Genomic DNA, 24,264 nt, shown 5'->3' with positions numbered 1-24,264 from the left:
ATAAGAAATACATCTTCTGGGCCCTTAAAGGTCTGAAGGTTGCTGGCCTCAAAATGCTCGACTTGCACATTGGTTGGGTATAAGCCCTCAAGTTGAAAATAATTTTCGCTGTGATTTTTGGGAGCAGCTTTTGCTGGCTCACTTTTTACTGTAGAGAAATTCACAGAGCTGCTCCCTCCCCCTTGCAGCCTCTGAATGCTGCCCTGATCCTCTCATTCCTCCCGGAGGCCTTTAGGATTCACACTTTTCTGCAGACATTGCATATATATATATATGGGATGGAACTCGGGACCTCAGCCTTACCAAGCAGGCTCTGTGCCGCTGAGCTGTATTCCCTGCCCCTCTCGTGTCCTTTAGGCCTGCTGTATTTGTTGACCTCGGGTACATGCTAGCCTTGCTTCTCTTATAGGAGGTTGAGATCCTGCAGCACTGTTCATGGAGTATCATCACCCTTTGTTCTGTTTATTCACTAGTATTGACCCCTTAATGTCTCTGGTTCCCCAAGAGCAAGAACTTTATATCTTTTGGGGATCTCTCTCCTTATCCTCCATCATTTGATATTATTTGTATTTTTCTTTTCCTTATTCCCAACTTGCTTAGTTTTCAGATAGTACACCGCCAGCTTTCTTGCATGTTTAGTGACCTGAGCTGCCCTCTATCCCAGGGTGAGGGTCTCCCAAGTGATACAGGAATCAGCTACCTTCCGCCCATCCCAGGGCCGTGGTGCAGACACAGCCTGGCCCAATCTGGAATTTGTCATGTTTTGTTTTGTTTGTCTTTGTTACTGTTCTTGCTTATTCACCAAATTCATGCCCTTTCTCTAATATCCCTATTTTTATCTTTCGAGGTTCTCTAATTTCCTTTTCTTTTATCTCTCCTGTTACCCATTTATTTTTCATTTTGTTCTCCTTTCTGGAAGATATCGTGAATTTCATTAGAAGGGATTTTTTTGTTGTTGGTTGCTGTCTGTCACAATTAGATTTGATGGAAAATAACAAAACCACAAAACACGAGTGGCCTGAAGCCCCCTCGCTCGGGGGAGCCTGCCGCGGGCCGCCCAGGACTGTCGTGGCCACCCTGCAGCCTGGCCACTCGGGCACACTCTGTCTTCCCAGCCCCCCACCCTTGCACTCCGTGTTGCAGTCTGAAACGTGGCTGCTGGAGCCACCACTGGCCTGGTCCAGGCAATGGGAACAAGGACGGAGAGAGAAGCGCAGAGAGCAGACCTACAGATGGACTCGTGCGGGGACGCCTTCCTCAAAGGTCCTGCTGTGCATGCGCTGTGTTTCACTGTGATTGCAGCAAGCTGCGAGAGAGGGGGCTTTGTTTTGTTTTCTGTTCTTTGTTTTTTTATGCCTAGTCATATTGCTAATTCCCAAGTGTATTTGGTGTTTTTGTCTTATTCCTTAAAGAAAAGGGGGAGAGAGAGGTTAGTAACTGTGCATCTATGCCACAATAACCCTCTTTTTAATTTCTAGGAACTCTTGGTTGGAACAGGATGTGGCTGCATCTGACCCTTTTCCATCCCATCCTATTCACTGGTCCTCTGAGCTCCAGACACTGTCACTCCCCTACTGCTCCTGTCATCGGTCCCGCTTTTCTGGAGCCTTCGCCCTCTGACTTACCCTTGTCCTCCCCTCCCCTGCTTCTCCTTCATCTCAGAGGCCGACACTAACGTGTCTGTTGATCTTTTGACTTCTTTTCATGCTTAAAGTGCTTTCAGCCCTTTGCCCTCATGGGTTCTACTTCTGTGGATTCAAACAAGAGAAAACAATTGTTTTAAAAGCTACACCGCTGCCGATGCCTACAGTGTCCCGAGGCCTGTGATGTTTGTGTCTCTCCTACATGCATCCCCCCTTACAGGTGACTCCTTTTCCCATACAGTTTGACGAGCAGCTCTGTAGCATTCGTATAGTGTTGGGCGCTGTGGGTAATCCGGAGGTGGTTGATACGTGGGAGGGAGCGTGTTGGTTATGTGCCAACACCACAGCATTCTGTGCAGGTGACTTGAGCTCTCTGGGGTGCAGTATCTGTGGGGTCCTCAGAGGAGTTTCCACACAGATCCCACGGGAGGGACCAGTAGTGTTAAAAGCTGTGTAGATGGGCAGGGCCTGCTGCGTGGACACTGATTGTAGCACGATTGGGAGTGTGCTGGCCCCTTCACTGGCCAGCCCCAGGGGAGGGTTCTAGGTTTTCTCTGTGGCTCTTCTTCCGCCAGAGGCCTTGAATCCCTTGCCTGGGAGCAATCACACAGATGGCTGGGAGCAGGCTGAGAGAAGGGTGTAGGGGGTCCCTTCGCTTAGGGGCTGGACCCCTGATTCCCCCGCTCTTTGCTGTGCCTGGAGGCGCGCCTGGGCATCTCTGGCCGGATCTCTGCAGAAGGCTGGGGCAGGGACTAAGTGAGAGGCGGGGCTGCAGTTTGGCTGCTGGCAGAGGGGGGTCCTGTACGGAGCCTGTGAGACCCGGCACCAGCGCCTGGCGTGGCTGGCTCGTGGCCATGCTCCTTCCTGCCCCGAGCTGTGCTAGGTCTAGGTGGGGAGGCTGCTGCCAGCTGTCAGCCTGATGCCATCCTCCAGTCTGCTTTGCCGTCACCCAGTACCTCACCCTCTCCTCAGCCGTTTCTCTTCCTCTCTGCTTTTTGTGCGTGGGTCTGTGCCTGCTCGGCGCCTCCTCTGTGTTCTCAGTGAGTGTCCAGGAGAGGCCTGCGGCTGGCCTGCAGTGGTAACCAGTGAATGAATGAAGTGGTCTTGGAAGTGAGGCTGGCGTCACCTGCTCCTCGCAGCGGCAGCCCCGAGCTCCCCGGTGAAGCTGTAGCATTTGATTCAGATGAGTCGTATCAGGTATTTTCACAGTGTGTCACACATTTCTGTTACATTTGCTTTTGTATTTATCTGGCGCCCTATTCATGTGCTGATCACATAGACAGTAAGTGTCAGTTTTATCCTTTCCTCTTGACTATGAGCCTCCTGTGGTCCCAAATCCTGCCTTCTTGCCTCTGAATGCACCCAGTATGCAGAATTCAGCAAACTTGCCGTGAAGCTTTGTTAAAGTGATGAGCAGCTGAATAGATAAGGCCAAAAAGGTGAAAACTTGGGTCGATGAAGTAGGCTGGAAAGAGTTAAACTATTCCAAGGCCCTACTTTTTGACAAGCCAGATGTCATCAAATGATAAAAACCAAATCATAATTGAATAAATATTCTTGAGAGTGGATAGATTAAAAATTAACTTGGGACTGTACTTTAAACCTTACATACACAAGAATTCCTTATTTATAACAGCTGTGCAAGAGAGATACTGCTATCCTTGCAAATCATCAAAGACAAAACGGAACTGATTAAACAGAAATAAAAAGCATTTGCACAACACAGTGTCACAGGAGGAAACAATTATTCTGACAAACACAACTGATAAAAGTATACCTTCCAAAGCAAAGTATTTCAGCAATCAGGAAGGTCAAATCCGGAGTCTTCTAAAAAGACATCAGGAGAGATGAATACACAGTTCATATCTGAAAAAATCAGTGCCCAGGCTCACACATGTTCATTCAACAAACTAACTTTTATTTTTATTTATTTGTTTGTTTGTTTGTTTGTTTTTGTACCAGGGGTTGAACTCACAACCTTGTGCCGCTGAGCTAAACTCCCAGCCCACTAATTTTTATTCTTAAGTGTTAAATATTATTAGTAGCTACAAATAGCCATTGTTTGCTGAGCAGGTTGTGTGGGACTGGTGCTCAGGTTATCTCTTAATATGATTATTTCATCCTTAAACCCAGAATTACACATGGTCACTTGATTTTTGCAGATTTTAAAACTTATTAAGGCTTAAAGAAGCCAGACACTTGGTCAGTCAGAATTTGAACCCAGGTCTGCCTGACTCTTAACCACTGTACAAAGTACATGCTACTTGCTCTGAGTATCTAGTATGAGCTGGGAAGTAAATACAAATTAAACTACCTTTGAGATATCATTGCGTATCTATTAAATTATCCAAAACTTCATAAAAATAGTAGGCCATGATAACCAGGTGCATGTATATGTTGCTGGAAGTAACAGCTGGTTCATTCTTCCCAGATGTATCCACTAAACTTTTTCATCAGCGCTGGGAAGTTTGGGCCGTTATTTCCTCATAGTTTTTCTTCCCTTTCCCTCCGGCTTCTCGGGACGCCCGTGTGCATCTGTTCGCATGTCTGACGTCGTCCTCTGTGTCTCTGAGGCTGTTTCTTTCTTCCCACCTCCTCCCCTCTGTTCTTCACTTTGGATAATTTCTATCGATCTGTCTTCAAATTCACTGATTCATGCCCAACCTGCTGTTGAGCCCAAGTAGCAAAATTTTTCATCTCTGTTATGGGTTTTTTTTTTTTTTATTTGCTTGTTTTGGAGGTTTTATTTGCTTGTTCTGAGACAAAGTCTCACTACGCAGCCTCACCTCCACTCAAACTTGTGATTTTCCTGCCTCTGCCTCCCAAGAGCTGGGCTTACGGGCATGAGCTACTCTATACCAGGCCTATGCTGATTTTTACCTGTATAGTTCTCCTTTTTTTTATATAGTTCATATTTCTTCACCTTTGATTCCATTTATACTTCATATTTCCCTATTTATACTGTCTGGTTTTTTGTTTTGCTTTTGTTTTGGTGCCAGGGATTGAACCTCGTGTTTGCCAAGCAGGCATTTACACCGCTGAGCAAAACCCCTGGCCCCCATATCGTCTGTTTTTAAATTCATTGTCATGTTATTTTCCTTTAGTGCTTGACACTGTATTTTTCTTTAGTTCTTCCAACACATTTATAATGCTTTGTCTGTTAAATATACCACATAGGCATATCAAAGTTAGTTTCTTTTGAGCTGTTTTCTCTGAGCATGGATCACAGCTTCTTGTTTCTTTACGTGTCTTGTAATTTCAGGTTGAAAACTGGATAGTGTAGGTCACATGTAGCAGCAGCTCTTGATTCTGAGGTATATGTCTGAGTTTTCGTACGTTGGTTTCATTTGCTTGTTTTAGCAGTTGCCTGAATTTGAACCGTGCAATGTGTCTCTCCTGTGGGAGGTGCTGCTGATGTCTTAGCGGGCTTTCATTCTCAGTTTTAGTGTTTTAGTCTAGTTTTTTAGCCATGCCCACGCACCCCTACAGTCCATGAGGCTTCTGTCTCTGTGGTGTGCTCACGTGCAGGCTGGGAGCACGCCCAGAGCTGCAGCTGATTCTCAGGTGCAGTCCGCTCCAGCCTCCCCAGTCCCAGGTATGTCTTCGGGTCACCCCTGGGAGGCCTGTCTTCAGCTCTCCCATCTCCGTGATCTCCCTCTTCCTGCTCACTCTAGCTGAGTCTGCACCCTCCGTCTGGCAAGGCTGAGAATTTTGTCCATGCATTTTTCTGATAAGAACCGATACAACACTTGATCTTTCCCAAAAGAACGAGAAGCTATGCCCATTTATTTTTGTTTACTGTGTCCACCACATCTGACTCAGAGAACCAGCTCTCTGTTCCTGTGTCAAGTCTTTTGCTTTCTCTGGGCAGAAAGCTGCTGTTTTCTAACTAGTTCTTGGCAGTAGGGACTGGGGCAAGGACAGAGCTGTGTGGGCAGGAAGGCCACAGCCTGTCAGTGTTTGAACCCTGAGCTTCAGCAGTAGAGACAAACCCTTCTAACTTGTCATCTCGGTTTGGGAAATTTCTGGAGCCCTAATGTGGCTGTTTTTTTTTTAAATTTTCTTCCCCTGTTTTGTCTAGTTTTAGGATTATTTGGGGAGTGGATGAATTACTGACTTCTTTGCATTGCTGTAGCTAGAAGCCCCATTTTTCAGCCTTTTTTGACACTGATCTGCCAAGACTAACAATAAATATAAAATTATATAATTGTCCCAATTCAGTAAATCTCCTTGGGAGCAATTGTATACCAAGAAAAAACCCAAAACCAAACAAGCTGCAAAATATGCACATGATAGTCATGGTGTTGTTTGTGCTAATGACAAGTTAGAAATAACATAGTCTCAGATTTGGAAAGTGGTTGAATAAATTATAGTAGTAACATTATAAAATTCCACATGGGCTTTAAACATGAGTCTGCATAGACTCTAGCAATACACATCTTCAGTTTGTTTGTGCTATTTACAAGTATGTGTTTATTTATTCTGAAAAGATATGAAGTGGAGGCTGGAGGTACAACTCACTTGCCCACCCTGTGTTGCATTCAAGCTTCAGTACCAAAAAATAAAATAACTAAGGGGACAACTGCATTTTGTTAAGTCTCTAATTTAAAATTAAATTTAAACTATGCAGTTTAATTAACAACAATCATAACAGAATTCCTTTTTTTAAAAAAATGTGATAGAAACACCATTCAAGCAATCATAAGTCTTGGCAGTCTTTATTTTAATCCATAATTAGTAAGGAAACTTTATCAAGTTCTTATGTATAAACATCCAAATACCTCGAGTTGGCATTTAGAGATATAAAAGTTGGTATTTGCCCCTCCAGGTATGGATGCATAAAAAACTAAGTGTGATGGTTGGAAGCACATGATGCAGAGGGTGAAGATCTCTTTGGGGGTGGAGTGGCTCATTCATTCAACCACACGGACAGCGCATGGACGTTCCAGGCATGTTCTGTTGTGGGAGGAACATGCCGAATAGACAAAGATTTTTGCTGTTACCAGGCTCACATTCTAGCATGGGAAGATCCCTAACAAACAAGCAAATCTATACTGTAAGGTCAACAAGTGCTAGCTATTATGAAGAGTCATAAAGTGGGCAGCGGGTTGAAAAGAGAGCGAGAGAGCAGAGTGGGCAGGAGTAAACAGTTTCAGGTACGTTTATCAGAAAAGATAGTGCTGGGAGTAGAATACTTCAGCAGAGACCTGAATCGTGCAAAGCGTGAGCCCAGGAGAGAAAGTGGAGGAGGAGCTCTAAGTGGACGACACGGCTCGCCTGAAGGTACCAGTGGGAGTGAGCTGGCAAACCCCAAACAGCAGATGCCAGCAATGATTGGACAGTTGTGAGCCAGAGTAGAGAGGTGGGAGAGGAGTCAAGCAAAGAAAGTGGGTGCAGTGCTGTGGGGGATCCACTGTGACCACTGACTGTTCTAGCTAGGGCTGCATTGTCATCGGATTCAGGCTTTCTGATCACTGGCTTTGTGAGAAATGGATTGGATAGAGATAAGCGGGGAGCCATGGTCAGTTTGGAAGTCTATTAACAAGGGAAACTAAGCTGCTGTCACAAACAACTAAAACTGTAGTGTCTCAGATACAATAGAAAGTCATTTCACACTTGCATTAAAAGTTCTGAGTACAGAGGAATCTATCTCTCATCCATGCAGGCCTTCTGTGAATTTGATTTTGTGATTCCCCAGGACTTTGCCAAAGGCAATGTCAAGGCTAAGTGACCACATTCAGATTTCAGGAAAGGAGGGGGAAATGGAGCCGAGAAGAGGCACACAGTCTCCCTAAAACTTTGGCCCAAAAGTGTCACTCACCATGTCTATTCATGTTCTTTTGGTGAGAATTTCATCACCTGGCCATACCTGCCTTCAGGCAACCTGGGAAATGTACTGTAGATGTGACATCTGCTACAGGAGCCCGATGCAGTAAACAGAGGACAAAAGTGGCCTGGACAAGGATGGAGCAGTAGGGCGGAGAGCGGTGATCATATTCATGATGTATCTTGATGATGGAATGTGCAGCATTCATAAACAGAATTGCGTAGGCGGATCTTAGATGTGCACATGAATAGGACTATTATTTACTGAAATGAAAAAGACTCAAAGAGAATGGATTTCTATTTTAGTCATATTAAGTTTGAGATATTTATTAGCCAACTAAGGTGAGACACTGAGTAGACAAATGGATATTCAAATCTTTAGTTCAAGGAAACTAAAGGCGTGCCTGTAATCCCAGCTACTCAGGAAGCTGAGGCAGGGGTATCATAAATTCATAACCAGTCTGGGCAACCTCAATGAGACCTGGCTCAAAACCACGATAACAACAGGCAGAAAGAGGAAGGGAAGGGGGAGAGGGGGAAGAGGAGCAGGGCGAGCAGGAGGAGCAGGAGGAGAAGAGGCTGGGGCCAGCTCAGAGGTAGAGCGGCTCGGATTCAACCTTCACGGACACACAAGATGGCAGCAACAGACACACAGTTGTTTCCTTCTTGAAACACTTTCTTCTCCACAATGCCTCGCTCTCCTGTTCGGAGATCAAAGCCTCCACTCGTGACTGTGGGAGGGATACTTCATATTTACACCATAACAGGAAGGATTCAGGAAGGGACAGAACAATTGACGGTAGGAGAGAAAACTCCTTGAATAGACCAAGGGGAATGGAGTCCAGGTCACGAACGGAGGGACCTGAGATGATGAGAGGGCATGAAAATTCTCTTGGTTACATCAGAGGGTAGGAGAAAGCGTTAACTAAGTAGAAGGCTGCTGAGGAAAACTGGAATGTGGAAGCAAAGGTATATGCGAGGGCACACTGGTGCATGTGTTGTGCACTTTTGAATGTGTATCGGTCAGTTTTCCATCAATATAACAAATGCCTAACCAACTTACAGAAAGAAAAGTTTCCTTCTCCCTCACAATTGAAGGGTTCAGTCCATGGTTAGTTGGTCCTATTGTTTAGGGACCCTCAGCAAAGTGGTTCATTGTGTGAGGAGTGCACAGTAGAGCAGAACCTCCCTCCCTATGACTAGGAAACAGCAGAGACACAGAGGAAGGACGAGGGTCCCACAGCCCCTTCAAGGCCATGTCCCTAATAATGAAAAGACCTCTCACTAGGTCCCACCTACTGAAGCTTCCGCCATATCCCTGCAACAATGCCTTGGCCACGTTGGCCTCTGGGGACACTTAAGATCTAAACTGTAGCAGGACTTAAACTGGATGAGAAATTAGTGAAAACAGAAGATAGATGATAGAAAACAAAAACATTCTAGGTCTCCTTTGGGCCACATATTGTGGGAGTGAAAGACAGCCAAGCAAAAATGCTGTATCTTTTTTTAAAAAGAGGTAATGGCCGAGGGTAGGTTACTTAAAGTCATGATTGAAGAACTATGAGGTTACTGGCACCGAGAAACCTCAAGTGTGACTTGGGAAAGGAGGAGGAGAGCCCAGCGGCAGAGCATTCGCCTCGTGTGCTTGAAGGCTCTGCATTTGATCCCTAGCACGCACGCACATCCAGGGCTGGAGGGAGGAGGGAGAGATACGGATTGCTGGAGCGAGGATTTCAAGGAACTGAGACAGAGGAAGGCATGGAAATTTGTAGAAATCACCACGCGGCCATCTAGAATGATAACGGAGTGGAGAAGAGAGAGAAGGCGAGTCTGGAGCTGAGATCTTTAACAAAATGAGGGAGAGATGACCAGGAAGTTAATAGTAGGAGCTAGGTCATGGCAGGCGCTTCAGAGCACTTAGTCAGAAATTCAGTAACCAAAGAGGACAGAGGAGTTGGGCCAGGAATATAAAGTGAATTCTAGCTTCGGGCCAAACCCTAGGCTCATGACTGATGTGGGCTCTGTGCCAGGAAAGGGTGGACATAAATAAATGTGCAACTACAAGTACTAGTTTTTTGAAGGAAAAGGGATGGGTCATAAGGAAATATTCATGGTATGAGGTAATGAACTTAGATTTCTGAGAGGAAGTGAAAATGAGCTGAGGGATGAATAAAAGTTAGACAAGCAGAGGGCGTGGATTCCAGCTGGATTCCAAGAACCAACCGATCAAAAGCAACGGAGGTAGAGAAGACTGGAGTGTGAGACAGGAGGGGGACACATAGCAAAAAGGAAAGGACTTGGCAGATTCAAGGCAACTTGGCTGAAGCAGGAATTTGGTACTGGAGAAGAATGAGCTAGGGAGGTGTCAACCACATTTTCTGAGCAAAAGCTACAAAGGTTTAGTGTTGACATGAAGTGTAAACATATAGCGAGGTTAACCCAATGTATCATTTGTTTTTATCACCTTGTGGTGTTGGGGGGGGTAAGACCACGAGCCATACTGTTTAACAGTCTGTGCGCATTTTCAGGGTTAAGCTGAGCTTTCCTGCAATTAGGAGAAAACTGGGAAGGCAGAGCAAAATAAAACATGACACGCTTCTGAGTTCCAATGTTCCTGACATCCAGGGAGAACAAGGCAGGACCACTGTGTAGTTAAGACCAGGTCCTTTCTCTCTCGTTCCCCTCAGCTGCCAGAGGAAGGGATCAGAAGAGCAGTTCTGCTTCTCTGTCTCCTTCATTAACTTGCAGTCTACACATGAGACCAGGCTACTCTGAGCTGACTTTCAGATTCAGATGGCAGCAACTATCCTGCAGTAGACAAAGCCAGCCTGGTCCATCACCCCAGGACTCACCTGCAGCCAAGAACAGTAGCCGTTCATCTGGGAGAGGAGTGATCTGAACTCCGCGATCCCTCAGAGGACAGATCTGGATGGATGTGTGGTCAGCTTCCATCTCTGCCCTCTTCTCAGATCCTTGCTGTAGGAGGCCATCCACCTTTCTTTCATCTTTCTCTAAGGGCAATTGCCAGGAGTTGTCTTTAGGCTGAATTACAAAATTAAGTAAATGCAGCTCATAGGCATTTGCTTATGAAAATAGAACAGAGTTTGATAGCAAATGGGTAACCAGGGATTTGGCTAATTTATTTTTTAGATTTCTTCCTGAAGTCCAAACTCCAGGAACAAGAGATTCAGAGAAGATCAACTTCTTTCTACACCCACATGTGTAACCCCTGGGTCTCCCTGCTAGGGGTGAGTAACTTCACCGTGATCCCAATTGTCCTGGAGAAGTAATTCAGGAGGAGCCAAGTGCGCCTTGGGGTGGGGGTTTAAGAGCAATGTGATTTAATTCCCTACTGCATCAGAATTTAGATGAGACAACATGTGGTGAGATTTACATTTAATGAACCACTTATTTTAATCCAATGTTTACTTTTTTTGAAAATGGACTGTATCTGATTACCCTTGTGTTAGGTGAGTTTTATACTAATTTGTTCTTGTAGGGAGGAATGGGACAAGGAGCTAGGATACAAGATCTGATTATTGATAGTTTAAAAAAAGATTAAGGTAAAAGAGGACATAACAACACAGGTCAGAACAGAACAATTTAAGCAACATAGTGTTTCACCACAAGACAATCCAACATAACAATAGCTACCATAGTGTCTCTTTCCTTGAAATATTTGAGTATACCTTCATATACTATAGTATCAAACATAACAAGACAGTGTAAAGCCATTCAAGAGAATAAAACTATTACAGGGTATTCAAAACCAACTAACAGAAAATGAACAATGGTTTCTATATTATCTCCTTGTCTATAAAAAATTTTGTTTATACTATCACATATAATAAAATCCAGTAAGATACAACATGATAAAACCAATGGAGACAGAAGAACAAAAGCTTGGTGGGACTTCAAAACAAGATGATATTAAATCTTCACTAGCTATTAATGATTATTGATAGTTTTGATTAAAGTTTTCCAGAAGGTCTTCCAAATATCTGCTTAAATGAGGTTTCTGAACTATGAGTGAACTTTAGTTATTCATACTTTTACAGAGATCCAAAGCTGATGAGAGAGGCTGTTCTCTCTAAGGGCAGAGCTTGGGTTTCACTTGCATCGTGGAGCATCATTAGACCCTTTCTCCCCTTTCCACAGGCGGCTGGGTCCCTTCTCATCATGCTTGTGACCCAGTGGATTTACACCCTCGTTAGCATGAGTGCAGCCGCTGTCTTGTATTTCTACATTGGCCGGGCCAGTCCGGGGCTCCACCTTGGTAAGTGGCAGTGCCATTTTTTCCCATTAGCGTTTATGGGGGAAGAAACATGTTTTGAATATCTATTAAAATGACTCAGGTGTGAATGCCATTTTCAGGGAGCTTACGGTATAGGAGGAAAAACATTGTACCTAAATGAAATAAGTGAAAAATTTTTTTAAATTGTGAGATGTATAAGATTTGGCTGTAGAAGTAGAATGAATGAACCAATACCAATAAAAGAACCAATATCATACAAACCCAGTATAATGTAAAAGCTCAAATAAGATAAAGTTTAATGAAAGATTATTCAAATTAAAATAAGGCAGAAAAAAGAAAAAATAATAAAGGCTATTTGACATAAAAATATAAAAAATAAGACAGTGTATACCTACTAACCATATCAATTATCACATTAAATACAGATTATCCAAACAGCTCGATTAAATGGCAAAAACTGTCAATTGAATAAAAAAGTAGGAATCAAGTGTGCTTAAAAGAAATAAAGACACAAATAGGTTAACAGTAAAAAGATTATGCTTTTCTTTTTCTTTCTTCCTTTTTTTGTTGTTGTTGGTAGGATTAGCTAAGGGTTTGTGTATTTTGTTTACTCTTTCAAAGAATCAGCTCTTGGGTAGGAAGTAAGAAGAAATTCAAATAATTCCCCAAATTATCTGTTCCATTGTTTCAAAAGTATTTTAAGATAAATACTAATTTATTTCATTTATGCTACTAGTTTCTTTTGCTCATTAAAAATAAAGTTTTGTCCTTTCATTTGTTTCTTCTTTCCAAGGAGGAATTTTTTGTCTATGACTTGTACTCTGAGCCACATTTTGGCCATTCTTTTAGGATACAGTATATTAAGCAGTTATTCTTCAATTATTTTGTTATGAAATTTTATTTTTTTATAGAAGAGTTTTTTATATTTTCTTTATTAATCTCTGCTTGTATTGCATTAAAATAAATTCTGTTAAAGATTAAAAGGATATAAAAAGGTATACCAGGACAACACTAATCAAAAGAAAGCTACAGTGACTATATTAACATCAAAGATTTCGGAGATAAGGATATTACCAAAAAGAAAGAAGATCATTTCATAAAGAAGAAGGAAAAAATTCCTCAAGAGTACATAAAAACTAACATTTATGCAGTTTAAAATGGAGTTTTAAATTATATGAAACAAAATCTTGATAAAGAATGCAAGAAGAAATAGAAAAATACACAATCATAGAGATTTCAATCTCTCTCTCTAATAGATACACTAGTGGTAAAATCAGCAAAACTATGGAATATTTGAATAGCACCATCAACAAACCTGATTGACATTTATCAGACCCTTTACGGGGCTGGGAAGGTAGCTCAAAGCTGCTCCCTGCTCGAAAGGAGGAGAGAGAAACATAGAACACTCCGCCCGACAACACAGAATGCACATCCTTTTTGAATTATATATAGAGCATTTACCAGGATAGACCATATTCCAGAAGATAAACTATATTTTAACAAATTAACAGCTATTCAAATCATTCTAAAAATAAAGTATTTTTCTGACCAAAGAAGGAAGTAATCAGAAATAAATTTCAGACAGATGTGAGAAAATTCCTAAGTATTTAGAAAATAACATTAAATAACCAATATTAAACAACTCTAAATAAGCTACAGAAACCGATTCATGGTTCAAGGAAGAAAGCAGAAGTAAAATTACAAAGTGATTTGAACTGAAAGAGAAGGCAAATATTAAAACTGAGCATGTAGCTAATTATGTAATGGAAATTCATTTATTAGAAAATGCCTATGTTAGGAAAAAAGGAAGTTCCCAAACCAGTGACCACAGCTTCCAATTTAAGAAACTAAAAAAAAGATCACATTAAGCCCAAAGCAAGAAGAAAAACAATAATAATGAAACTCTTAGTAGAAACCAATTAAATATGAAAATAGAGAATGACAATGAGCAAAAAACTGATTAGGTCATAAGATCTTTAAAGCTGGTAAGCTTCTAGCCAGACTGGGTATAGATTAAATAAGAAAAGGCACAAAATACCAATATAGGGAATGAGAGAGATGATCAAGAAATTCTACAGATATTAAGAGGAATATCATGAATGGCTTTGTGCCAATCAATGTGATGACTTAGGTGAATTGGGCAAGTTCCTTGAAAGATATAAATCATCGGAATTTACTCAAGAAGAAATAAATGCAAGACTGTTCTAGTCATCTATTAAAGTAACTAAATTGGTTACAGAAAACTTCTCAATGAAAAAGTTTGGGCCCAAATGACTTCACTGATTAATTCTACCAAATATTTAAGGAAAAATATTACCAATTCTGTATGAGCTCCTTGGAAAGCTACATACCAACATACTTCATGAAAGCCTTTCTTTTGTTGAACTTAGGATTTGAACCCAAAGCCTTGCTCATGCTAAGCAAGTGCTCTGTTACTGATATCCCTTGCTGTCACAGATGTAAAAATTCTTGACATTTTAACAAATCTTAATACAACAATATGTAAATAGGATAATGATCATGTAGGTTTATCCCAGGAATACAGGGCCGACTTGACATTTGAAATCAATCAGTATAATGTACCAATGAGAAAATGCATCTAGCATTTTGTTTTACTTTATATCTATCTATATCTGTATCTATATTCTATCTGGCTATTAAAATATAAACAAATCTGCAGTGGCAGCAGATGAATGCTTTTGGGATTGGTTGACAGGAAATGCATGGGAGGGAGTCCTTAGGAAGTGATTTGAAGAGACCTTTGGAGGTGACAGCTGTGTTAATTATTTGCTTGTGTGACGGTTCCACAGTGCCTGTGGTATACGTACATACATGCATCAACACAGAGCAAACTGTGCATTTTAAATACATCTAGCTTGTTTGAAGACTGTGTCTGGGATTCGGTTTAATCCCAGGTGTGGTGAAGCACACAGACCTGGACAGGACTGCTGTATAGGGAATTTGTACCCACCTATCTCTGAACGCCAGCTGGGGTCGCATGGGAAGGACCAGGGTTAGTCAGGGGCAGAGAAGGGAGAGGAGAGAACATGGCCCAGACTCTTCATTGAGGTTTTTACAAGAAGGACCTGGAAAGTCAGTGTAGGTTCACTAAGTTAATGAGGGATAGTGTGAATAATTGTGGCAGATTCTAAACTCTCGTTATTTAGTCTCGTGTGATTAGGCCAGGGAGAATAGTGACTTGGTATGTAAGAGTTTGATGAAAGATACAGCTAGAGGTAAGAGTTGGTTTATTTGTTTGCCAAAGACATTATACATTGTGTGTGCTGAATCTAGGAATTAGCTGGACTCTCTAGAATCAAGGTCCAAAATGCCAGAGCATAAAGAATACAAAAAAGGGAAAAATACACAATACCTAATTTTCTGCTGCTGTAACATAATCCTGAAGACTAGGTAATTTGTGAACAACATACATGTATTGGCTAACAATTTTGGGATCTGGGAAATCCAGGTGGAGAGGTGTATCTGGTGAAGCCTTTTTGCTATATAAAATGGCATCATCACACTGAATGAAGGGGGAGCGGAGGGGAGCGGAGGGGAGCGGAGGGGAGCAGAGGGGAGGGTTGGGAAGGCAGGAAGCTGAACTCACCTTTTACCAGGATCCCGCTCTGGACATAGCTAACCTACTCTGGGAGGATGGTACTGAGTTTGAAAACCTGGCTTCTCCACACTATTACCCTGTGATTAAGTTCCCAGCCATCCAACTTTGGGAGACACAGAAACCCTAGCACATAGTTTATTATACATTTCCCCTCAATAATAAAGCTGTCTAAAAAACTTTCTCTTCAGAAAATTCTCTGTTGTTCCAATTTAAAATAATTAATTTCAAGTTCTCGCTAAATCAGGTAGAACAGAATGATCTGGACAAATGGATTTTTTAAATTCTTAGGAGTATTCCATCCGGTGGGGATCTCTGGGTGGCTCTGGGTGGTCCTCCCCCTCCGTCCTTACCCTCACTTCAGTGAATAATTGAGAAGTGGGGCTCTTAGTGAGAAATGGAGGCATCACGGCTGCAACAGGGCAAAGTGAGTTTATTTAGGGTGCAGCAAATACAGAGAAAGCAGAAGAGAAACTATCTTAGCAGCGGAGAGATGCTGCAAGATAACGGGCCACCGCTCAGATGGCCCTGAACATGAGGTGCACTTCACTGTGAACGCTTCTGAAATAAAAAAGAATAGTTTGATCTTAAGAAATTTAAGTATTTCCCAGAAATCAAATCATGGAAAGTACAAAATCAAATTTCAGACCAAAAATTGACCTAAAATTTAGGTAAGTTAGAAATGAAATGACTACTTATGAGTAGGATCTGTTAATGAAATATTTGTCTTACTTTCCGACCTCTAACAGACTATATACCAATTCTCTAAATGTATTAGGAATCTTTTCTTTGCAATTACAGATACTGGTATAAATCTAAAGTTTGTGCTGTTATTTATTTATTTATTTATTTATTTTTGTAGTACTCGGGATCAAACTCATGACCTTGCGCTTGCCAGGCAGGCACTTATGCCACTGAGCTAAATCCCCAGCCCAGTTTGTGCTGTTTTAACCTTAAGAACCCTAAATGATATGGAGTAAACATTAAATCAGCTGCATAGTATTGACATTAACCTAAAATTCTAGGGTAAGTTCTTAAAATAATGCTAACTCCCTGCTCACATGCTGAACATGATGTAACCAGTGTCACTGGTACATCTACATATCTGTAGCTAATCTTAGAAAGGAATTTTCTAGCCAGGTATGGTGGCTCAGCCCTATAATCCCAGCACTGGGATAGCTAAGGCAGGAGGATGGCCATGAGTTCAAGGCCAGCCTGGGTTACATAGTAAGACCCTGCTCAAAAAAGATAAAAATAAAAGTGTTTTCTAAAATTGTATTTGATTTTTTTAAATTGCATATAATTTATTACATGAAGATTTTTTGTTATTTTTTTTCTTTTGTAAATCCACACTGGAAACTGAATTTTTAAAAGAAAGATTCAAAAAGTCTATTCAAATCAATATGCATATTAAGATTGTTTGATCACTGTCAATAACAGTCTCACTTCAGACTTCAACACTAATATTCCTATATGTTGAACTATTTTGATTGACTTAGCACCAATGAAAACTTCTTAAGTGTCAGATTCTGTGAGGGTTACAAGGTTGAAAAGGACATGTTCCATATTCTTAAAGAGTACTGCCCAGTGGGGAATTTGACAGCATGGATTTAATACATATCAGTATGAATCTATGAGTAAATATTATCAAAAATTTTTTGACTTAAGACAGAAGTCCTACTAGCACTTTAGAGCACTTCATTCAATTTCTTTCTCAGGATTTTTGGTATTAGAAATAAACATTTGGAGATTACACAGGGGTACAAAGTCTTTAATAGTCTTTAACAGGCTGTTGTTGGGGCATATTCAAGGAATGGTGGTTCAGTCAGAGTGAAAAAGGAAATATATTTGCCCTTATTCTGCATGTGTGAGCATGTGCCTGTGTGTGCGTGCCAGCGTGGGTTGAAGCTGTACATTGACTCCGCTGCATCTGGGATTCTGGACGCCCATGTGCAGTCTTCATAAAGATTTATGTCTCTCCTTCATGCAGGATCAGCCTCCAACTTCAGCTTTTTCCGATGGATGAGGTCTCTTCTGATTCCCTCCTGCAGGTCTGTGCCAATTTTGGGTCATGGTAAGAGAGTGAATGGGTGTCCTAGAGTCCCGGATAATATGGAAGGGGCCTCATTCTTGGCCGGGCTTCCGCCTGAACTGTGCTGTGGAAGCTGATGGCCGAGAACCTTAGGAGGCTCCCATTCTGCTCCTCACTGCCTGCCTCCAGCCCTGGCTGCAGCTCATCAGCATCTTCCTCTGGCTCCTGTTTTCTGGTGGTCCTATCCACAGTCATATGAACAGCGCTCTGTCTAGACCCCGGTTGCTGAGGTGTAAGTCAACAGGGCTACTCCCAGTAGCTCTCGGTCTAAGACTCATTAGCATCAAGACCTAATCACACACTAGGTTAAAGCCAAGGAAATGTGAAGCGAGGGGTCAAATCCAAAGTCAGAGGTAGTTGGCATCATGCACTAGCCACAGCTCAGAGGCCAAACACAGAAATAAAGTGAGATACTGGAACACGACAGTGGGGCCTGCAGGCTGGGACACACAGGAGAGGAAAAGCCTCATCCAGGAGGTCACGTTCCGTGAGGACTTCATCTTTTCCCCTTTACTCTGCTCTCAGAGCACCAATGCTTCCTCATCCTTCAAGGCCTGAAGGCTCTGGCAAATTCCTCCCTTCATTCTCCACCTTTTAATACCTTTAATAAGGAGCAAGAGCTGTGTGCTGGACAAATCCCGGCAGAAGCCATGCAAGTGTTTATTTGGTTCATTTTGTTAGCTTGCTTTTGGAACTCTAGATGTCTGGTTTGCACTTTCCAATATCTCTACTTTTCTTGCCCAAATATTGCAAATGAGTTATGGAACCCTTTTCCATTGAGCCCAGGTGCAAGTTTTTATTGCGGGAAAATGCACACGACGTATATTTCACTGGTACCAGGAATCAAACTCACGACCTCGCACTTGCAAGGCAGGCACTTATGCCACTGAACTAAAGCCCCAGCCCTTGTCTTAACCATGCTTAAGTATACGGTCAGTGGTATTAAGCACAATCACATTCATACAGACATCATCCCCACCCATATTCCCAAACTGAAACTCCACACTATGAAGGAGTAGCTTCTTGTTCATCAGAATCCTTTTTAGGACAGCTCTTTGTGATTACCGCCAGGATGCTCAAATTGCACAAGAAATGAAACCTTGATGCTAGAACTCAGGATGATGAGGAAAAGGAAGCAGGGTTCTAGAAAACCACCAGGAGACTCAGGGTTCCGAGGGTCCAGGGATGAGGCATGGAGTGTGGGTGGAGAACTTTCTGTCATTTGCTTCTGTTGCTGGACTAGATGTCCTGTGCGGAGCTGCAGGAAGAATGCACGGCCTCCTCACCTCTCACCTAGGTATGTTGTGACTCAAATCACAGCATACCCAGGCAGATCTCTTTTGCCCAACAACCTAGTCCTGAGGGAAAGTAGAATTTAATTGGAAACAGTTCTGAGGAGAAATGCCTACAGATTCTTAAACTGCAAACAACATGTGGGTGATCCTTTGAGGTGTGGTCTGATTTACAAGAATAATTTTGTCACATCCAGTTTTGAAGCTTAAGGATGCTTTTGGGAGGTCACTGCTCTTGGTTGCACTCTGAATTCCTGGGACTCTACCATGAGGTCACTGCAGCATGTGTAGAAGGCAGAATGTATTAGGAGGAGCTTGTATGGGACAGGCCTTGGGTTTGAGAAGACCTCAGTGCCCACCCCTGGAAGCCCCATGTCAGGCTGTAGCTGACAAAGCACGTGGAAGGCGCAGAGTCAACAGCAAGCTCACTGGACCTCCCCAGGGTAGTGTTCTGTGATGGCTACAAAGAGGGAGAAAGCACCAAGAAATGGCCACTCTTTTTAAAAAATAGAAATCGGTAGTTGTGTTTTCTGCTTTGTTGTTTTGAGGGGATTTTCCCTCAACCAAACTCTGAACTTCCTTTAGAACTGGAAAGGAATGCTAAAGCAGTCAAATGTGTATAAGCAGACTGTGCCCACCGCTACAACTCAGTCTTGATGTGATGTTAGCCCTCACCGTAAGGAGATTTTCGTTCCTGAAGCTCTAATAACAGTCCACATGAGGATTCTTAAGCCATTCTAGACTAGAAAGTGAAGTACTGTCTGTCATCCTGACTGTGGAAGAACATAATGGTTTTACCTATTTTTTAAAAAATATTAGCTAACTGATAAAATGTACATGTGGTGATTGATTGGTATGACATTTTTGTCAGTTTTGAACCTTACTTTCTGAAGATTCAGCCTTTATTAGAAGTTAATTCAGTGGCGAATCTCAACTGATGTAATCTAGATATGTCCTCAGTAAATGTCTGTAATGCCCGAGTCATGTGATCCCAACTTCTGAAGCTGGACATTTTGCCGAGAGTCAGTTAGACTTCTGTTTAAATTCCATGGATGTATATTAGATTTCTACCTTTTTACAACTCTCAAGTGTGTTCCTGATGTAAGCACCTGAACCTTAGTATGGTGATAGTAGATTAGCTGATTCTTTTAGAGTAAGTTTCACTAGCAAGCCCTTGGTGAGGATTGGAGAACCCACCACAGACTGGAAGAGCTGGAAAGGACCACAGAAGATTAGAAAATGGGGGCACGTGGAGTTGTAAAGGCTTCCTGAAGCCGCTAAGCTGATGAGAGACAGAGCAGTGACGGCATCTGCCTTCTGTAGCTGCCCAGGCTGCCAGCTGAGTTTTCTCCCTCCATTCTGCCTCTGGTACTTTCTTCCTGTATCCCTAATGATTTTCTTCACGGTTAGTACTTTTACCCCTCTGCCGCTGGCTGAGTTCATCTTAGCTCTCTGGAAATCATTCCTCGGTCATCATTATCAAAAGGTTTCTCTCTCCCCTCTTCTCAGTTCTCCAGCTTCTTCATTCTGTTGTTTTATTTGACAAAAAGAGAAAAACAATAGAGCACAGCAATCTATATGCAACATGGCAATATAGTTAGGTAAAAACAAACTATCCTGCTATTTGTTTTTCATTTATGTCAGATATCCTTTATTATCTTGCTTTGTGGATTATCTCCCTTCAGGTGGGCACTGTTTCATGCTTTTCTATTTAAGAAGGGTCAACATGGCACCCTCTTCTTACTTTCATACATGGTGTTATGATTTATATTAGGACCGCCCCCCAGAGCCTCAATGTGATCATAGGAAGGGGACTGAGTGGTAGGAACGTATAGCTGACTTGCTGATAGGAGATGGGGTCTGGTCAGAAGAGGCGGTCACTGGATGTGTGGCCTGGAAAGGTTTATCTCCCCCGCTCCGGATCTTCCCTTGTTCTCTGCTTCCTGTTTCTGTGCTATGAGCAACTGTCCTCTGTCATGCTGCTTTGCCTTGTAGTCAGTCCACTATGGACTGAAACTTCTACAAACTGTGAGCCAAAATAAATTTCTCCTTCTTTAATTGTGAGTGTCAAGTATTAGTCTCCACAACCAGGAAACTGACTAAGATGCTCGGTAGTTTTCATACTTTGAGTTCACAAACTGCTGTACTCATAGCTCTCAACAGTTATATTTATAACATTTAGATTTACAACATTAACTACACACTAAACATTAGCACAGTTGACATTTGTGCAAATAACTTCTCTACCCAGAGTAGCCCAGGCTCCCCCATTCTGTCTCTGCTAGCTCTTTCTGTCTCACCATCGTCTGTGTTCTCTCCCCGAAGAAGCCTGCAGTCCCCCCAGGAGCAGATCATTTTGGCGCCATCCCTAGCGAGGGTTGACATGGCAATGACTCAGCTCACCCAAGAGAACGCGGACTTTGCCACTCGGGATCGCTACCACCACTCCTCCCTTGTGAGTCGGGAACAGCTGATGCCTCCATACTAGAAGCTGGGCTGGGACTGTGCTTTCTAGGAGCTGCCCTGGGCATGGTGGACCCACATCTCAGAACCGCTGAGGAGCTGCTTCTCCCCAACAAGAAACTCCACAGTGTGGCCTCCTACAGCCACTTTTGTGAGTGCGTTCTGGCCTGAAGCACCTTGTGTAACCCAAGGGAGGGTTTGGAGTAGGGGTGGCCTCTGGAACATGACACCCAACGTGCAGAGCTGCCCTGGAATTCCAGGATGATCAACAGAAGTGGAAACTCACACTCAATGGCTTGGTCTAAGCATCACAATAAAGCTTATTTTTAATTGTGTTTTATTAGTTTTTATGTTTTTTTTTTTAAATGCATAATGCACTCAGATGGTTTCAAGGCCTGAAGTGTAGTCACAGGAGAGTGCAAACTCTCCCTGCTATCCTGTTCCCCATCTGCTCCGTCCCATCCCCTGGTGCAGAGGTGACTGCTGATCTCATACAGGATTCCTGCACTTCTTTATAAATAGCCTAAGCAAATGAAGTGTGGATCCTTGTCACTCGCTTTTCATACACAAATAGCGTGTTTTGCACATATTCCACACCTTGCTTTTTCCCCTTAGCAATCTATCTTGGAGACATTTATATATCAATATTTATACAGTTTCCTCATTATTTTTCATTGCACGAATCTGCCACAATTTATTGCACCAGTTCCAGAGTGATGAGCATTTTCATTCTTTCTGCTCTTTTGCTATGATTGTCAGCTCTGCGGGGAAGAATCTTCTATATATGTACAGTCATAAAGCATATCCACAGGGTAATTCCCCAAAGTAAAACCATAGATTCCAGGGGTACATACCTTGGTAATTATTACTGCTTGGAGAAGTTATTTTTAATTAAAAAACTCAACATGCCATGAATGGCCTCACGGCAACTCATGCTCTCAAAAATATCTGTAGTGCTTGACTCCCTGAATACCTCTGCAGCTGTCATGTGGCATGGATGGCATAAGGGGACAAGACTCTTGGTTCCCCTATGAGCTCAGCCTGATACCCATCACAAACCTGAAGCACTGGGTACCAGCACCCACACAGGGAGCAAGGGACTGGATGATGGCTGCCCCCGTAAGTTCAGCACTGGCTCAGGGTCAGTGGTTTTGGCATCAAGCCATAAAAGGAAGGTCTCTGGGATCACCTCTGACCCTTTTCTCTATAGTATAGCTTCTCAGGAGTCAGTGTGTGAAGCCTCATCTGGGATGTGTGTTCAAAGTACAGACATCTGCATCTCACCCCAACACCTTTCAAAATTTGGGGTGGAGTCATGGACCTTAAGGCCCCTCAAGTGATTCAGTGCAAGTGGTCTTTGGATCATATTTTGAAATCACTGGTGTTTTGGACAGAAGACTCTAGAGGTGCGTGAGGGCTGGAAAGGTTATGGTGAGAGGGTAGCTAGATCTTAATCTTCTTTCCTGAACCACAAATTCTTGTTTATGATACTGTTCACAAAATTTAGATTTGGTTCAATACCAGATTTATGCTCATCATTAGAATTTAATGAAATATTTTCATTACAATTTTTTTTGTCTTTTTGAGACAGGATCTCACTATGCAGTTGAGACTGATCTTGAGCTCACTTTGTAGCACAGGCTGGTCTCAAACTCATAATCCTCTTGCCTCAGGCTCCCAAGTGCTGAGATTATAAGCGTGAGCCACCATGCCTGGCTCGTTCATTACAATTTAAAGAAGGCAAATTCTGAGTCCAGATCACTCAGACAGGGTGGCTTAAAAGCAACAGAAATTTATTGTCTTAGAGTTCTGGAGACTGAAATCTGAAATCAACCTCACTGCCCTGAAATCAAGAGGGCCACAAGGCTGAGTTCTCTCCAGTTGCTAGGGTGAGGGGGCCCTTCTGACTCAGAGGTTGCTACAAGTGTTCAGGTCCTGTGACCCCATCATCCCAATCTTCATATCCAACACCTTCAGATCTCTCTGTGTTCTTCCTCACATTGCCTTTTCTTTTGTGCATGTAAAGACTGTCTCTGTCTCTGTGTCTTAGTTACTTTTTCTAGTTGCTGAGACAGAATACCAAGTACTGAAAGTTAAAGGAGGAAACATTTATTTCGGTTCAGTTTGTAGAGGTTTCGGTGCATAGTCAGCTGGCCCCAAGGCAAGCTGGCAGGGCAGCGGGGCGCTGCAGAGAAGAAACGATCCACAGCGTATCAGACAGGAAGTAACAGCAGCAAGCAGCGTGGGTAGCAGCAGCAGCAGGCTCCCGCTCCTTTCTGGGCTGCCCACCTTTTAGTGGTGCCACACACACCCCGGCAGGCCTTCCCATTATCCACAACCCAGAACTATGCCGTACCAATCAGTGGACTAATTTAGTAATCGCATACTCTTATTTTTTTGAAAGAGTCTCGCTATGTAGTTTAGGCTGTCAATGCAATCCTCCTGCCTCAGCCTCCTGAGTGCTGGGATTACAGGCGTGTGGCACCACACCCAGCTCAGAAACCACATTCTCTTAAACCCAGCATCACATTACAGGGTCATTCAGACAGGTTTTATGCAGATAAAGGATGTTTTTAGAATGTCAATAAAGTCAGTCCATCTGGCAGTGAGAACAGCAGCACTTTCAGGGATAGACAGGAGGCAGACAGACTTATGACCTGAGTTTCACCAAGACGTTCAGAGCAGTAGCTGATGATATCTGCATGAATGAAAATTGTTTGGGGATTTCTGGGAACATGAGCGTTTCCTTTCTGGCTGTTATGATTTATGTCTAGATGGTCCCCCTAAAGCCTCATGCAGTCATGCAGGTGGGCTTCCAAAGTTTGTGACTAATTCATGGTCCAGTGCTGGGATCATAGGTGTGAATGTTACACCTGCTCTGGGGTGGGCAGCTTGTATACAATATAAGGAAGAGAAAGTCTTCTTGTGTTCCTCTCTTTTTGTTCTTGTTGCTTTTCCTGTCTTTGGTCACCATGAACTGTTGCCCTCCGTTATGTATCACTCTGCCTTGGACCCAGCCAAATATAGAATGAAACCTCCACAAATTTTGAGCTAAACAAGCTTTTCCTGCCTTAATT

General features: G+C 42.7%; 1 protein-coding gene across 5 annotated transcripts in view; it reads left to right on the top strand.

Moving 5' to 3' along the window:
- The window catches only part of Slc12a8 (solute carrier family 12 member 8), a 120,692-nt gene extending 99,170 nt beyond the window's left edge, over nucleotides 1-21,522 (top strand). For 4 of the 5 annotated variants that reach the window (XM_063225117.1, XM_063225115.1, XM_063225118.1 and 1 more), the window contains 4 exons: nucleotides 10,620-10,717; nucleotides 11,628-11,745; nucleotides 17,331-17,391; nucleotides 21,050-21,522. In XM_063225117.1, the coding sequence (XP_063081187.1) occupies nucleotides 10,620-10,717; nucleotides 11,628-11,745; nucleotides 17,331-17,391; nucleotides 21,050-21,212 (440 nt within the window). In that variant the 3' untranslated portion in view covers nucleotides 21,213-21,522. The remainder of the gene's footprint in view (nucleotides 1-10,619; nucleotides 10,718-11,627; nucleotides 11,746-17,330; nucleotides 17,392-21,049) is intronic. The other variant, XM_063225116.1, reaches the window with a different exon arrangement.
- Nucleotides 21,523-24,264: the final 2,742 nt, after the last annotated feature.

Source organism: Cavia porcellus, unplaced genomic scaffold (genome assembly GCF_034190915.1).
Source record: "Cavia porcellus strain 051 isolate PalLab524CR breed Dunkin Hartley unplaced genomic scaffold, mCavPor4.1 scaffold_15, whole genome shotgun sequence".
In the NCBI taxonomy this organism is placed as follows: Eukaryota; Metazoa; Chordata; class Mammalia; order Rodentia; family Caviidae; genus Cavia; species Cavia porcellus.
This window is presented reverse-complemented; position numbering and strand designations above follow the sequence as displayed.